The sequence below is a fragment of the Amphiura filiformis genome, chromosome 4 (assembly GCF_039555335.1).
Source record: "Amphiura filiformis chromosome 4, Afil_fr2py, whole genome shotgun sequence".
Taxonomy (NCBI): domain Eukaryota; kingdom Metazoa; phylum Echinodermata; class Ophiuroidea; order Amphilepidida; family Amphiuridae; genus Amphiura; species Amphiura filiformis.
The window spans coordinates 42,110,329-42,129,055 of NC_092631.1; the positions used below are offsets into that span (position 1 = coordinate 42,110,329).

General features: G+C 36.0%; 1 protein-coding gene across 1 annotated transcript; it reads left to right on the top strand.

The window, feature by feature from the left end:
- The first annotated feature begins 1,258 nt into the window (after positions 1-1,258).
- On the top strand, positions 1,259-14,554 carry LOC140150904 (uncharacterized). The gene is made up of 6 exons (XM_072173063.1): positions 1,259-1,460; positions 6,241-6,392; positions 7,092-7,183; positions 7,767-7,961; positions 9,083-9,228; positions 10,253-14,554. The coding sequence occupies exons 1-6, from the start codon at positions 1,267-1,269 to the stop codon at positions 10,359-10,361; spliced, it is 888 nt and encodes a 295-aa protein (XP_072029164.1). The 5' UTR covers positions 1,259-1,266; the 3' UTR covers positions 10,362-14,554.
- The last annotated feature ends 4,173 nt before the right edge of the window (positions 14,555-18,727 follow it).

Below are 18,727 nucleotides of genomic sequence, written 5' to 3' on the forward strand. Positions count from 1 at the left end.
TACTCTGTAATAGTGGCGTAGCCAGAATTGTATGTACCATTTTTAGTCATTTTAAGGATACTTTACTCTTTACCGTCCTTATTTTATCCCTGAAAAAATGTATGTGTGGAGGGGGAATCCATTTACACCCATACCCCCTCCCCCGGCTACGCCCCTACTCTGTAAACACTGTTTAGTTCTACCGGCACTGACATAGTAACGGAATGTCTTCTCACTTATCTAAATGCAAACATCACAGATCAGTTGAAAAGAATGGGATGGGGATTTATTATAGGTTTCCTGAGGTGGCAGTGTGCATCTTAATTGCTACCGAACTGCTTTAACTCCAACGTCCTTTCTGCGTTATGTCTAACGGGTCCCCCTTAACAGTATAAGCAAAAAAAGTAAAACAATACCTGCCACGAGCATCTTCAATTTTAGTCCAAATTTCGTATTTTGGTCCAAAATAGTCTAACTGCACAATTTTGCGCGCGTCGCGTTCATTTGTCTTTCAAATATCAAAATGTAACTCCTTTTAATCTGAAAATGAGAAAGAACAAAATATAAAACAGTAATTCTTCCTTTTTGACCATAAAAATGGCGCGTTTATTTATATACTGAATGTATGTTGCGCATTTAAGCGTAAACTCTCCACGGATTAATATTTCGTCATAATCACTTTCGCGAGACAATAGATAATTCTCGCTATTCGCAAAAAGGGCGCCGCCAGCGGTTTGCGATGTAATCGTGATGTATCATGGGAAAATCGTGATGTATCATAGGAAAAGGTCGACATCCAAGTCCGCGCAATACGAATATTACCATGCTATTACATAGGAACACGTGACAATATTTTTTAGTTTGTCAATATAACGGTACTACACGCAAATCGATAGAGAAAAAATTAATTGTGCACATTTCAAATCACATTATTAAGTATTATTGAGTATCGATTCGCGTGTAACACCTTTATTTTGACAAACTTAAAAAATATTGTCACGTGTTCCTATATAATAGCATGGTAATATTCGTATTGCGCGGACTTGGATGTCGACCTTTTCCCATGATACATCACGATTACATCGCAAACCGCTGGCGGCGCCCTTATTGCGAATAGCGAGAATTAATTGGCTTCTAACATATGCTTCTATATTTAATGTTAAGTTTTGGTTCACACCATTAATTCACCATATGTATATAATATATGCAAATTTATGGCATTATTATGTTGTTACAAATTGAAACGTTGCATTAAGGATAATTATAAACTTACTTGATTACAGTGCCATGCCATTTTTCAATATGGCAAGAAACGGAACAGAACAATCCCATCTATGTCCCGCAAAACGCACTGTGGTACGACCTGTTAAGGAAAACGTAGTCAAGACTGAGGAAACAATTCTGGTTGTCCCTTGCGAATCGTTAATATCTGGTGATCAGATTGTCGAAGTCGTGGATTCATCCAATTGTCGAATCAAACGGTGAGTTATAATTATTTGATATCATATTGATCAAGTTGCCATTTAACTTGTACAGCTGAAATGTTTCTTAAGAGGCATTATCTGTTATTTTGGAGAATTGTTTTTAAATGTTTGCCACGGTCAAAAAATGGATTTCCTTTAAACTTTCATATTTGATGGACCTTGATCTGAAACAAACATACATGAAATAAATTTCGGAAAAATATCCCCGTTGCCATGGTAACAGCCAAATTTCAGTTTTAGGCCTATTTTTGCATTTTTCAGCAGTCAAATTGTCAAGTTTTGAAGCCAGTGTTACTAATATACACTATATATATACATTTATAATGTTTTCTTTATAAGGTATGAATAGGTCAAACCTTAGATGCTACATTGAAAGTATAAAAGTAATCACCAGATGTTAGGGGTGTTTTTGAAATAGGGTGTTTTTCATTTTTTTCAAAGTGTGACAATATACCAACTTTGTATAGCTCATACACCATATGGTAGTGCTCCGATTTCAACATCGACCACAGCATCTTGAGATGATACATTGGTCTTATCAAAAAGTAACATTTGAGCTTGGGAAAAACACATCTGTATATGCAGTGTTGCCAGACATTTTCCTATTTTTCGAAATTCAACACAAATCTCACCTTAAGTTAAATGATGTGACAATGAAATTTTACCCTTTCAAGGAACATTTATTAGAAAGACAGTTTTTATTCATATCAAATTTGATCGGTTATAATGGTCAGTGTGGTTCTAAACCACATGGGTGTTGCCATAATTGGGGTTTAATTGTGAGGTGTGGATATTTTCAACGGTTGGTATTGTAGTTATTCCGATTATTACGTAACTTCGCCAGCGTATAGGCTGTGTACATGTTCTTTATAAATTAGTTCAGCTGTATTTTTCTTCTTTATAAAAATAATTAGAGGTGTATGATGTAAAAAATTGAATTCAATGTCTTGTGTTAATATACAGATTTTCTAAACTATATTACATTTTGATGTTGGAGCGTTAAAACAATATCATTAATCACAAATCGGTGAAAGGATGTTTTAAATAATATCCAAAAGGCCAACCTCGTGAAACAAAATATTAATAACTTGTGCGCCAAAAGTTTGATACTGTGAGATGGTCACTTGATTTTAAACAAGATATAGGTAGGCCTATTTGGATGGGTTATGGGCCTTTACAGAATAGCTTTATTATAATTGTTAATAATTATAAAGTTGCATTTTGAATTGACATTAAAAAAATCATATATAGGCCTATAATATTATGTGTTTAAAATGTTTATGCGAAGATCGAAAATTCTCCTCTCCCGTATTCTGGACAGATGTAAATGCAGTGATCTGTTTCTTTCATGTCTGTTTTTGTGCATCTTGTTTGGCTTTTAAGGTCCAACACGTGGTCACAGTATGTCCTGGTTTCTTACAGAAATTGCAAAATAATTGGGATTTAAATTCAGTCCCACCTGTTGGTCTGGTACCTGAACTCCATGGGGTCCCTCTACCCCTCTACCACCAGCATTATGCTGTGAATTAGACCATATCTGTGATTAGACTGAGATCTCCCTTCTTGTGTACCACCCTGATTTGCTCTAGGTTGATTATGGCTGAACCTGTTTGAATAACTTCTGTTATGACTATATTTACTTGAATTCAACTTGTGCGTCAAGCCATAGTCGTCAGCCATTGTCGCCGCGTAGTTCAGCGTCTTAATTTTGCTAGCGCTTTCATCCAAATGGGTTTTAATGGCAACGTGGACACATTTCTTGAAACTTGGTGCTATTTCCACCGTTCACACAATATCTTCAGGAAGCAGGACTGTGATGCAGTTGTCCCCACTTATATTGACAGTTGCGTTGAATCAAAACACCAGACTTCAGCAAGTCGACAGAAGAATATATATTCCTTCCTTGGAAGAAGTACGTTCTTTGACGTATTCTAGATCTTTTCCGACAACACTGGCAAATAGTAGTACTTTGACTACATAAAATATTTCTGGTTTGCAATTTCCTCTCTTTGAAGCAATTGGACTGTAAGCGTATTAGCTAGCTAGCGAAGATCAACACTATAAACTGTGACAATAATTGTGTTTACATTTTCTTATATATCAAGCACTGGGAATAACCCCAATCTATCAATGGGCTATTACTACCTTTACACTATTCTGCAGTCTGGGAAATTCCCAAGTCTTAATTATAACATTAACCTTTCACATTTCATCATTTCCTGAGGGGAATCCCCTGACATCACTTCACCTTACAATATCCAGGGGTATTTCTATATGATCCAAAATTAGAAATGATTCAATTTGTTTTTGATCAAGTTGATGCAAGAAAGGGGAATCCCTAAAATGTCTCATAAAATAGATTTTAATTGTACACAGAGATAAACCATCAAATTAAATTACTTAGGGCACATCACAATATGCATAGTCAGCTTTATTGTTTTATACTTTCTAGGCATGTTACAACCTCTAGCCCCACACATTTTAGAAAGCAACTCCTAAGTATTAGTTATATTAATAAAAGTCATTTCTTTTTGACGAAACAAGTCTGAATACGACTTGAAACTATGGGCGACACAGATTTGGCTTTTTGAACACTTTATCGGAAAATGTGCCATTAGCCAATGTCTATAGGGTGTTCACAGATATAAGGTCGGAGGTCATAACGGAGTCACTTTCGTACCTAGACCTTCAAATGTTCCTTCTGTTACAAACAACGAACCAGGTTGAAGCACATATTCTTTGACATTAATCATTTTCTATAGGGTGTTCATAATTATGTTCATAAATGATCAAAGGTCATTAATGGGTTACTTCGGTCCGAGAAGAAATACCTTTAAAATTCCTCTTCTAAAAAAAACAAACATAGCAGAGTGTTGCCACTTTCACATATGCTTTGACACCAGCCAGTGCCTGTGGGTTGATCTCAAAAGTGGGTCAAAGGTCCAAGCGACCGTCTCTGTGGTCTCATGATCACAACACCTGTAATTGTTGGTTATGTATTTTAAAATCTTTTTTTTTCTTCATTAAAATGGGCGGACAGAATTAAATGCAGATTTCAAGAATTTGTACTAAGACTTGAATAGCGAGGTTACCGCCGGGGGTCAGAGATCAGGCTCGAGGTTACACTCACATTGATACGCATTGGTCACGTGTCCAGAAAATGTTCCCATGAAAATGTACCTATTAATGTTGATTGCTTATTGACTTAGTTATCGACAAAGATCTCGATGTTCTGGCTCCGCAAGAGACATGGCTCACTGAAACACCGCAAGATGACTGCACGCTTGCTGACATCAAAACCTCACTCCCGAACTTTGCTATCTTCAATACCCCTAGAGGAACGCGAGGCGGGGGCGTGAGTCTATTGCTGAAGAGTGGATTTACTGCACGTTTCAACGCATCCACCAGTTTTGATTCATTTGAACACACTCGATCTCCAGGAGCACGTCCTGACTGAGAATCATCAACGTGTATCGCAAACAGGAGATTGCTTCCAAAACGTTCCTCACCGAATTCTCTTCGCTACCCGAGTGTGTTCTATCCTTGCCTGAAGAGATTGTCGTCTCAGGTGATTTTAACTATCATGTGGAGGTTGTTGACGATAGAGACGCATGTGCCTTCAAAGAGTTTGTTATATCTTATTATATAAGAGTGTGTATTCATTGGAAATGGTAGAGAACCAGTTTTCTTGCTACATTTGCCTGACTTTGATGACGACTTTTGAGTCCAGGTTTGTACACAAACAAGGTAGAAGAATTTGTCACCTTTGGCACCACTGTCACGCAAGTCTTGGTTTAAGCTTACATTAACTTTATCATTGACTGCTTCATGTGCAATAAATTAATTATGGCTCCATCAACAACTATTTTACTGCTATGTATAGTTTTACATGCTAGTTCCTTACATTTCACCATTGTAACTTGTGTAAGCTTACATGCTGCAGGCAAAACAAAACTAAGTTCTCATTACGTGCGGAGGTTCTTATCATGCCCAGTCGCCTATTATAACAATGGGACAGCTACGTTTCATCCATCTCGTGTTTTGTTTTTATCTAACGATGTGGAGCTAAATCTCGGCCCTGGTCCCCTCGATAACCAGCCTACTGATTAGTTTTTCAACAATAGTGATCGTGGTGGGGATTCGTCTAACTTCACTTTAAACTCATCAGCCCTCTCATCATCTACAGACTTTTTAAAATTACCGGACAAATGTGATCACATCTTTATTTTTAATGCTCGCAGCATTATGAACAAGCTTCCTGATTTCCACACTACGTTGGACACAGAGAACCCGGACATTGTTTAAATTGCAGGCTTCCTGATTTCATCCTGTGTTTTTTACAATGTAATTATAGAGGATACCAGTCCAAAAATGAGTAGGTCTGACATCAAATGAATAATAAATAAAGGAAACGTTGCAATGCATACTGTAGCTATAAAATATGCATCTACATTAATTTTAAAAACATAAAATTTAACGTCTAAAAACGTGAGTAATCAAGTGGATTTGTAAAGCACAATTTACCAATAATTGATACCTAACAATCCTGATGAACTTATTCAAGGAATAAAATTTAACCATTTTTAGAAAAATTATCCTGATCTTTGATGCAATAATTTTAACAAATGCAATAATTTGAATTTAATATTTTTTCGTCATTTGTGTGAGTTTTCGTTGTTATAAACGATCTGAATTGGCTATTAATTATTATCTTTCATTAATAATTGTTATGGCATTGTTATATTCAATATTTCTGTTGTTTTTGTCGTTCAATTAGAATGGGCGATGCTACTGTGCCTAGAACGAAACCAGCATGGGAAGACAAGATGTGGGATTCCTACAATTTCTTGATGAAATGTCCAGATGTCAGCAGACTTAGGAAACTTCTAGCACGTCATGAATTATTCAAAATGTCATTAGAAATTCCAAGTAAGTTTAGATTAAATAGTGTAAATAAAGATGTTAATTGTTATTTCTAAAAAAAAATATTTAAAAAATCTCAGTACAGTGGCCAGTATTATACCCGAGCTATGCCAAATTCCAACACTCAGCATAGACCTATATTGAATTCAACTATTGGAACAACCCATTACTAGCCCGAATTTAGTCCGAATATGGTTAAGGTTAGGGTTTAGAGCATTTAAGGTTAGGATTAAGGTAGGGTTATGGTTAGGGATAGGGTCAGACTACGGTATGGTCAAAGTTAGGATTAAAGTCAGAATTAGATTTTGGGTTACCGTTAGGGATAGGGTGAAGTTGAATAAGGGCTTAGGTTATGGTAAAGGTACGGATGTAGACTATACCTTTAGCTCCTTTTGGGCATTTTCTGACCGTTTTATGACCTTTAGGATTATACCGACCCGTAATTAATGGCGGCGCGCTGAATGATTCTGGTGTATGACAAGTATGTGAAAGTGTACATTTTTGGAAAGGAAATGATAAAAGGAATGCAAATATATCTCGAAATTGGCAAAAAATACAAAATTTTGAACGCGTGTATTGATACAGACCGTGATTTTCCTAATTGCAGGTGGAGCATTTAGCATTTAACATTTTAGCATTTAACATTTTGATGTGATCAGGCAAAATTTAATATTGTTTTTTGTTTTGTGTGTTTGATATTACCAGGTGACATAGTTGAATGTGGAGTGTTTAAGGGTACAGGATTGATGCAGTTTTTTAAACTGAGACAGATTTACATTCCCAACTCTATCAAAAAGGTAAGGAAAGCAACGTGCATTTTGGAATACATATCTACCTATAAACAATACCCCATCCTAACTTAAAACCGGTCAAGATTATACATACACAAACATACAGGGGTGTACCCATCAAATACAGAGAGCGTGGTCAAGACCACCACATCACATTGCATAACAATTAACTTAATTTGTAGATTTATGTAATAAAATGTTATAGTCATTTCAAAAGGATCTAATGTTGAATTTGGAAGACACAGGCGTTTCAACAAAGCTGATGGGTACCAACCGTTTTGATACAGCTTGTATAAGCCTAACACATGTTATTTTTTAAGACCCATACTTTAAAGTTTTGGTCTTTAAAATACCTAAATATTGTTGACTTGAATAACAATGTTGGATTTGATGCAGAATAAGCTGCGATCTCACCAATGCAAATTAGCTGTAGCCTTAGCTATTAACTGCTATTATAGCATTCTGGTAAGAAAACCAACAATTTTGTATGGAATTGAGAGTCTTGTCATAATTATTTGTCTCTTTACAATAGTGGTGTCTGATTATTTCAGTTTACTGTAACAATCATTTTAATCTTTCAAAATTGCAGGTTATAGGATTTGATCTGTTTCACACACAACCAGAGCTATCAGGAAATGATGATACCCAAATGAACCAATTATTCAAGGAGGCACAGTTTACTGGTATTGATCCCGAGGAACTGAGGAAAGCAGCTGAAGCCATAACTGGGAATTCAAATAATGTTGAACTTATTGCAGGAGATGTTACAAAGACATGCCAAGAAGTACGTTCACTTTTAAGGGATGGGATATGAGCGTTTGGACAGTATTTTTTTGTGGGAGATGAGAGCACAAAAGAGATATCGAATTGCATTCTGATTACGAAGAATGTCCTTCTGATTTAAAATAATTTGGATTTTTTGAAATTTACAATGTAATATACATTTTATGGTAAATAATCAAAAATTTATATTTGTGATATTTAACAGTCCTTGAAGTAAATTTGATAACTCTGATGGTATGTACTTAAAGTGTATGTAGCTGGGATGAAAAGCCGACGATCAATTGAAAATTTGGACCTTTCGTATTGAAGATAATTATGTATTTTTCCCAAAAAACATTAAAACAAATTAGGTCTTTTTGGGGAAAAAATGTTCCCGGTATATCTTCAATATGAAAGGTCGAAATTTTCAATTAATCGTCGGCTTTTCCTCCCAGCTACATACGCTATAAGTATATATCATTAGATTTTTAAAGTTTATACTTTTAGAAATATCAAATTTTAATAATTTGTCATAAAATTTGTGTTGTATCGCGAATTTCAAAAAATTAAAATTATTTGATATCAGAAGGACTTTCTTCGTATTCAGAATGCAGTTCGATATGTCTGAGGTGCTCTCATGTCCCACAAAAAATACTGTCGAAACGCTCATTCCACAGTCCCTTAATATATCACAAGTAAAGCTATAGCTAGAGCGTATAATTATAATCTGATAATGCAAGTTTTAATAAAAGAAAGACTATAGTTACTGATTACATAATTTATATATCAGGGGTGTGAGTGACCACAGATAAAAAAATCTGAAAAAATCTGAAAAAGTCTGAAATTTGGCAAGCTCCTATACTTTTGTACAGAGAAAGTGTAGAAAAGAGATAAATATCAAGATCAAATAATCTGATTTCAGATTTTAATCTGAACTCTCACACCCCTGATATATATTTCCACCGTAAAATTGATAAGGATTAGAATAATTATGATTTTACTGTATAGTTACTCTGCACTGATGAAAGCAGACAAGGAAACTGTAAATTAACACTCTCCTTCAACCATGAGCTACAATGGAAGAAAGAGATAAGATCATTCTCGATATTGTATTTCAAACCTTTGCTGTTTTGTTTCATACAGTACGCCACATCTCGTCCTGGTTTCAGGATTTCATTTCTTCACATGGACCTAGATGTTGAGATACCCACACTAAAGTCATTGGAAGCATTATGGCCAAAGGTCTGCAAGGGTGGTGTCATTGTCTTTGATGAATATGCAATATCAAGGTAGGATAGAATTTGTTGAAAAATATCCTCGAAAACGGCAATATTATGTTGACCAAATTTGCACGTGAGGTGATCAAATGTTTTCAATCATGATTTTACCCAATATACCCAAAAGGACTGTCTCTCACCCAGAGACCCCAATTTGTTACATTTTTTTATGTCACCGAATGCCCCTCAGGCTTGTCAGGGGCAGGGCCGCTACAGACTTTGTAATGGATGTAGAATATTCGATGTAACTAAACATGTCTTTGTTATTTAATCTATTTCCATTTTGGTGTTTCCACAAATGTGTGTTTTTTGACGTAAATCGCTAATACTTCCACCAGACATTCGATATAACATATAATTGATTTTCCGTCCGTCAACACACTTTCTTTAGAAGATGAAAATTCTGAAATTAATTGAAATATAGATTGAATAACGAACAGGGCAATATAATGTGCGAAATGATTCCCGTTGAAAAGACAAAACTGATGTTTAAGATCATTTCATCAATAACATTTGGAGTCATTTTTATCCATAAAACGATACAGGATAGGATAGATAATTACTTTTTGTCAAGGATACTGTACATGACCATTGAAATGCCACTGATATTACCTCATTCGTGGTACAATTTTCTTGTTGACCATTTTGATATCCCAGGGTTGCTATGCTGTAGAACAAGTTATTGTTATATGTAACCTGTAACTTTAAAGTCATAATTAATTCAAACATAACTTTGGCAATACTCACTCGTTTTCGTTCGTTGAACGGCAAAACATACTTCCTTTTCCTTACAAATCGAATAGCAATACTTTAAAACATGTTCACCACAAAAAGTCAAATAAAATAATTCAAACCATTAGAAGAAGGCTATAATCTTTTGTGTACACAAATCCCATCTATGAAACAAATGCCAGCCCCTATGGGCTGGCTAAAAGTCTCACTCATTCACTAAAAGGGAAATCCCCGTACATCACTGATGGAAATCCTAAATGATTATTAAATAACGGTATTTGTTTTGTTGTTGTTTTTATTCCAGGTGGTCAGAAAGCAATGCAATTGATAAATTCTTTGAGGACAAACCAAACCAGAAATTGAGAACGCTTCCATGGGCTCACACACCTACAGCCTACATAATAAAAGAATAATGACTTTTAATATAATAAGGTGACACTACACAGATCAGAACTTTGGGTGATTCATAATTTCCTCAACATTTACAGAGGAATTGGTATTTGATGATGAACTATTGTATCAGCATTTTATAGTAGAAAATGACATTTCACCTGCATTTGTGGTTCTACTCCTGATTGCGAAAAAAATACAGCACTAATATTTTTGGATTAAAAAAAAAACATTATCCTGTTTTGCTAAACGAAACATAGCTAAATCATAATCCGTTAGTTATATAGTTGTAACTGGTAAGTGGTAGTCAAATTTTGGTTCATATTTGGAAATAAGGGCCAAAAACAGCCTAGGACGTTTTTCACATGCTGTGACAATCAAGCCAAAAGACTTGTAGGCCTTCATTCGAATTTTTGGAAAACACATTTTTTAATCGTTTTCGTCACCAATTGTCAAAAATAACATAAAATGTTAAAATTATGAGCTAACTATTAGCCTATACTGAAGATTTTGAATGCTTAGACTTGTGCCAAGTCATAAAATTGTATGACTACAATTGCAAGAAAACATGCAACATTGCATGACTTAGGCCCATATATTAAATATTAAAGTTTGACTTATATTGTCAGTTATAACTAACTAAAGGATTAGGATTTAGCTATGATTCAATCAGAAAGAAAGAACACTTTTCAATTGGCAAAACATTTTTTATAAACTGAGCTCAAAAAGAAACTTTTTACAACTTGTGAATCACAAGGTCATATCTTAAAATACTGTCAATCAAAAGGAACCAAAATTACACACAGGATTACCTTAATACTCTACTCAAAACACATGTCAGTAACCAAGCAGTTGTCCAACTGACACAGCAGCAAAATGCACTGTCATGGGACAGCTTCCTGGACTTCCTTCACTTTCACAGCCCAACATTTGGCATCCAGGACAAAAAATCTGTGAGAATGCACACAAGATCCTTGCACAGATGATAAAACGGTGCTGCTTTCTGCTTTTCATACACTTTTTTCATGAAACAGTGCTGGGCTGTGAATGTGGTCCAGGAAGCTGTCCCATGTCAGTGCATTTTGCTGTTGTGTCAGTTGGATAACTGCTTGGTTACTGACATGTGTTAAGAGTAGAGTATTGAAGTAAACCTGTGTGTAATTTTGGTTCATTTGATGGACAGGATTTCAAGATATGACCTTGTGAAAAATTATATGTTTCTTTTTGAGCTCAGTTTATATATTTTAATAGCAAACAATTAGTGCTGTTTTTTACCGGAATCGGGGCCGGGAATAGTGGTTCTTGTGACAGTGCAATCAAATAGATTTTATTTTACCACATTGTTTGCTTAAGGAATCAGATAGCGACATTTGCACAGTATTTTTGTGGAACCTGAGAGCACCACCTTGGTCTGGGGCGGACATTTTAAAAATGAATTTAGAAGAGCAGCAACGACACCACTTGCATTACATTCCAGATGTTAAATCTACATCATATGCAAAATTTGAGGAAAAACGAACGAGTCAGTTTTATTTTAGGGCCATTTTTCTATAACTGGTCTTTACATGTAGCCCTATGGAGAGAGTGCCCGTTGAGGAAGCTATTTGAGGAACAAAAATGTGATTTAAAAAAAAACGGAATCGTGCGAATTTACTAAAATATTTAGAGTATGTAATATGAACATGTGGAAATATAATCAAGTTGTTGCCCTACCTGCTCTTCTCCGAAAAAATAAAAAAGTCCTATACCTCAATGATAATGAAACCTAGGTGGCACATCAGACATATCGAATTGCATTCTGAATACGAGGAATGTCCTTTCAATCCAATTTTTTTTTTTTGAAATTCGCGATATAATACACATTTTATGGCAAATTATTAAAATTTTATATTTCTGATATTTAAGAGTCCTCGAAGTAAACTTTATAAATCTAATTATATTTACTTAAAGATGCAGCTGGGATGAAAAGCCATCCATCATATGAATTTTTTGACCTTTCGTATTGAAGATGTAGATTTTTTCCCAAAAACATTTTTTTAAATGTAGGTCTTTTGGGGAAAAATGTATATCTTCAATGTGAAAGGTCAACAAAAGTTTCACAATTATAATAATGATGATTGAAACATTTTGCAAAGGTATGTAAAATTGTAAATTCAAACATAACTTGAAATAAAGTACAATAAAAATTCCTTTAAAAAAGGAATGGGGCGCCTAATGTGAGTTGGACGGGATATGATGATCATGATATGATGAGAAATGCTTCATGGAATGAAGTTTTCGTGTCAATTTGCAATTATATGGGGTGGGAGTTCTGTTTTGGGGCCTGTGTCTTTGTAGCCAACCCTGTGGCTAAGAGAGGCTAGGAAATACTAATGCAAAAAAAATCATACCCTCCTTTCATATCAAACAATTCCAAGAAATTGACAGGCCTGTTAAATCAAACGTAAGATCGATCGTTATGCTTCATGAAACGGGCACAGCCCATTTTTATGTTATTAATTCTGCTAAAAATTAATTAAAAGGGCATTTCGTGATCCACAGCCTCATCCCCCACTTTTCTCAAAAAAAGTTGAGATTTTTATATCACTGGAATACTCTGGCTACATAATGTTTATGTACAAAATATTTCTTACCGATTAATTCGTTTAGCAAAGATATCGCGAAATTTGAATTTCGTTCTGGTGCACCAGAACGAAATTACAACGTATTGTCTATGGAGCAGTGTAATACACATAATCATGCATAACTCGCAAACGCAAAATCGGAATCAACTGAAATTTTGGGAATATGCTTTTTTCGTGGATATGTACTGAAAAATGCCATAAAAAGAGGATGCTAGGATCACGAAATACTCCTTTAATAAATAACAAAATTACGTCATAATTATGACTTCAAATCGGCCATAGAACTCTATTTTAAACGGACAAAATGGCCATTGGGGTTTCTGTCACTTTACCTTGCTAGGAACCCTTCCCAGCAGTTAGGCATATTACAATAAATATTATTTCATTCAGCATTTTGGGTAAACGCTAACAAAATGACGTAGGCCTAAATCGTACATGATTGCTTTAAACTGTCCAACAACTGTGAACCACGAGTCAAAAGTCGCCTAATTGGGCTACCATATCGCGGGGTTGGCAACTCTGGTTGCAAATACACTTCTGACCTTCAACACAGTCATGTCTTTCGAATTTACTCCTTTCTCTGCTGACCATAATTGAAATTTGTTAATTAATGTTTTTTTATCAGAGATACTGAGTTGTGTTCAAATATTTTTGGTCAAGCACATAAACCAATTAGTGATTTCATGATTGGTCAGTGGTTGTTTTTTTTGGTTTAAGGATTAGGTGTGCAAAGGTCACGGCCCTGTTGCTATTGCAATCACTATGGACCAAAATGGCCTCATTCCAATGGCATATTATCAATAACCTCAATTAAACAATCATAGTGCAAAATTTGAACTTAAGTTGCAGAGTATGAGTTTTTTTACTCACATTTTCAAAGGTCATTCAATGAATGCACAAATGTATTGGGGTTAAAGAACTGTGCCCTGATAGATGAGCATGTTGTAGATTCTTCACACTGTAAACAACTAGTTCATGTGCAAACATGTTCAAAACATACATAATTAGAAAGGTCTAATGTCACCGTCTATCGGGTTCTAAGAGGCGGTAAACTGGTTTAAACCATACCTGACCATACAAAGGTCACGGTTTATTTGGTGTTTTTATAAGTCCATTAATTTTGTATTTTAAACAAAGAATATACGCACAACATTTTATCCCGTGCATATCAGAAAACAAAAATAAAATAAAATCCAAGTATTATTGTGGTTTTATTTCTAAGCTAAGCTGGGCATACTTTTAAGCAAAACAGTTACGAAGTAAATCTAGCAAGACCGAAATTAGAAACTTTTTGCAAAGTCAAGCCTAATAATGGGACCACCGCCGTAGCGGGCGCCCCAAAACACAGGCTGAACTGTTTAGTATCGCTTGTAAATAGTGGGTTATGTGCAAGAAAAATTCCTTTAAAAAAGGAATGGGGCGCCCAATTTGAGCTTGGACGTGATATGGTGAATTCCATGGCATGGTGTTTAGATTTGATATTATAATGATCTACTCAGGGAAGAGTAGAAGATGATCAAATGCAAATGTGTTTGATTGGGGAAGGTGTATCACAGGACCGTTTTGGATGAAATAAATTGAATTGGAATGAAGCTGTCGTGTCAATTTGCGATTATGTGGGGTGGGGGAGTTCTGTTTTTGGGGCATATTGTAGTGATGATATTGCTTCTACTTGCTAATACACTGAAAATCTAATAGAGATGAAGGATAAAAACAATTACAGACCATTCATTCTTCATAAAAGTAGCTATGGGTATACAATGTTTACAAGATAAGAACGTTAATGTTTTGTACATGAACGTAACGTCTTTGATACATAGTTGTTAACACACTGAAAATCTGACTAGAGATTTACAATTTGATGATATCCAAAAGAATATATAGCATTGAAGAATTAAAAAAAATTAAAGAACTTTCATTTGTTAACATACAAGTAACAATGTTTAAAATACAAACGTAACGTTTTGTTCATAAACGTAACATCCTCGACACATCTAGGATCCGCATAATTTGTTGATTAATGTCATAAACAGTCACAAAAGATTTATGGTCTGATCATTTTATCATTTTAAGGACTTTTCAATAACTATCAAAACTGCTGGGTACCAAACTTTTTGATACAGCTTGTATAGTAATTTGTTCTAATTTCCATGCAAAAGAACTTGGCCAGTTGTTTCATCCTTAAAACAATAATACACCATAATTTTCAATTACACCATGCAGATATATAAGACCTTGGTAAGATAAGCATGTTAATTGTTCTGTCACTATCACTATCTTGATCTTGATAAGATGCCTATTCATACACTGTACCATGCTGCAGCGTATTAAACAAGGACAACTATACAACATACATTTGTACATTCATTGAATGACTTTGAAACTTTGGGTACAAAAACTCATACTCTGCAAGTTAGGTCAAATTTTGTACTATGAGTGTTTATTTGAGGTTATTGGACTATGCCATTGAGATTAGGCTAGTGTGGTCCATAGTGTTGGTCACCGGGAGTACCTTTAGAATACCCTACCACATCGACGGCGCCGCGAAGCTGCACCTTTTTTGGTAAAACTACACCGACGTCGCGTCGGCGAGAATTACTTATTAATGGGATAGATTAGAGGTATATGAGTCAGGTTTTTAATAAAGTATATGTTGGCGTTTGACTTAATGAAGTTTGCATTCATCAAGGTAATAAGTGTTAGTACGATTTAATTATTGTGGTTACTTCTAGATAGTAGTAATGTCATATTTTAATTTAATTTAAGCATAATGAACTAACTATATTGCATTATATAATGACTTAGAAGTATTAATTATGCGTAATATATTTTAATGTACTCAAGTAATAATGATTGCTCGCACCAAAAGATGATGTTAATAAGCATGATATAATTATAATTAGTGTGACGTATAAGAGGCCGATTGTAATTGGTTATGAATGATTATATAATTCTAATTATTATGATGGATTAGAGGGCGATGGTAGTTAATTAATAATTATGACAATAATAATGAGTGTGAGGGATAAGAGGGTTGTTGTAAGTAAGTAACAATGATTGTTAATAGTGATTAAAGTTATATTGATAAGAGGAATGTTAATTGTTAATGAGTGGTTTGATTAAGAATGAGTAGCATTTATTTCATGGAATAAATACGTATCATAATATTGATGTGATGGTGAATGAAGGTATCGTTGTTGCTGTGCTACAGCGACGCCGCAAAGGTATCGCTGTTGCTGTGCTACAGTGACGGCGTGAAGCTAGACCTTTTATGAAGGCCTACACCGACGGAGGTAAGGTATACCTATTTCCGTAAGGCTACACCGACGGTGCAAAGGTGCACCTTATGTAGGCCTAATTGTTAAAGTTGCCATATTAGGAAATGAGTGCGGTGGAGGAAGGTATCGTTGTTGCCGTGCTACAGCGACGGCGCAAAGCTAGACCTTTTTTACAGGGCTACACCGACGGCGCGAAGGTATCGTTGTTGCTGTGCTACAGCGACGGCGCGAAGCTATACCTTTTTAATAGGCTACACCGACGGCGCGAAGGTGTCGTTGTTGCCGTGCTACAGCGACGGCGCAAAGCTAGACTTTTTGAGGGGCTAAACCGACGGCGCGAAGGTATACCTATTTCCATAATAACACCGACGGCACTGAGGTATACCTTATTTGGTCATGTCACCAAATGAATGTAGGGGAGGTAGGTATCGCTGTTGCCGTGCTACAGCGACGGCGCGAAGCTATACCTTTTTTACGGGGCTACACCGACGGCGCGAATGTATCGCTGTTGCCGTGCTACAGCGGCGGCGCGAAGCTAGACCTTTTTACAGGGCTACAGCGACGGCGGGAAGGTATCGCTGTTGCTGTGCTACAGCGACGGCGTGAAGCTATACCTTTTTAATGGGCTACACCGACGGCGCGAAGGTATCGTTGTTGCCGTGCTACAGCGACGGCGCGAAGCTAGACTTTTTTGAGGGGCTAAACCGATGGCGCGAAAGTATACCTATTTCCGTATGGTAACACCGACGACACTGAGGTATACCTTTTTACTGGGCTACACCGACGGCGCGAAGGTATCGCTGTCGCCGTGCTACAGCGACGGCGCGAAGCTATACCTTTTTACTGGGCTACACCGACGGCGCGAAGGTATCGCTGTCGCCGTGCTACAGCGACGGCGCGAAGCTATACCTTTTACTGGGCTACACGTACCGACGGCGCGAAGCTATCGTTGTTGCTGTGCTACAGCGACGGCGCAAAGCTAGACTTTTTGCGTATTTTGTAATGACCTGATCATGTTAGCAAATAAATGCTAACCCTATACCTTGCCATTGGGTGAAGGTACCGCTGTTGCCGTGCTACAGCGACGCCGCGAATGATTTTTTTTATATTATTTGATTACTTAAAGAATAAAATTAATGACCTGCTTGGTTTTAGGATTAACCAACACATGTTTATTTACGCTTCGCCCGCCCATGCCCGACTATTAAAAAAGCCGTTAAAAAAACTAATCCCTATTAAACAACATGCACGTGTTGAATCATATATTTGCATAGTGATACAAGTGATCGTTGGATTGTAGATGATGATGCTTGGGCGATATACATATGATGCACATGTGAAATGGGGAGTTGCTTGCATGCGCTTGTTTGTTGACAAGAGCAAATATTAAGTTAAGTTGTCATTAGTTAGCGCATAATGGAGGAGTTTGAAGGAGTTTGTACAGTGTTTGTAATATGATCAGCACGACAAACAGTCTGCAAAGGAGACTATTCTCTGAAATTTTATACAAATTTTTATAACAAAATGCTCCAAAAATCACACTTCCCGTCCGAATTTTTAAGTAACAATCATGACCAATCATGTAAAGATCGCCCCCTCAAATTACCAGCTCCATTACTCAACCGATGTAGCAAGAAAGTAAAAAACGGAGGAAATATGTACCATGACAATAGCTCCATTTGCGTTGCAAATGAGCTAAAAATCATCCAAAAACAGTACTGATATAATTATGGGGGTTTGCAACAAAAGACATTTTTAGCGGGATGCTTGGGTAGGATGAGTATCCCGCTAAAAACTGCTTTTGTTGAAAACCCCCTTATATCAGTGATTTTTTGATGATTTTTTGATGTGTTCTCAAAATTGCTCAAGTGGATGTTAAGGGTTTTGCAACAAAGCGCTTCATATTATATAATACATGCAAGAAATGTTAGATTAAACACTGCTTAAACTGCACATATTGATGGACAAATCAATTATATAATAGGTTCTGTTTTAATACAAACATTTAAGTTTGTGCAGCACTGAGAATGATTTTGCGCTAGTAATTCAAAAGGGGGTGAACAGGAGCTGACTACAAGGCGACATGATATCTCAGATATAATAACTGGATGCTTTTATTCAATGATAGGAATGCATTCAAATGATATTATCAATCAAATTTTAATTATTGTTTAATGCTTTATAATATCTAAAAGACATAGGATAAATGAGAAGGCATGGTTACCTTCAACGGGAACCGGTTTTCGCCTGCGCAATATAGCCAGGCTCATCAGCCGCATAGTTAAACTGTATCAGGGATAAAGTATATTAAAAGCATATAAACTTCACACAAGTACTCCCCGAGTTTTTTTGATATATTTTATTCACAAGAATTCTTGTGACAATAATTTGTTAAAATGTGACGCGTCATGTCAAAAGGAGACACTTTTGGGCAGGATCGTAAATGGAGAAATGGCCAAAAATCTGCCCGCGGGTGATTTTTTCACA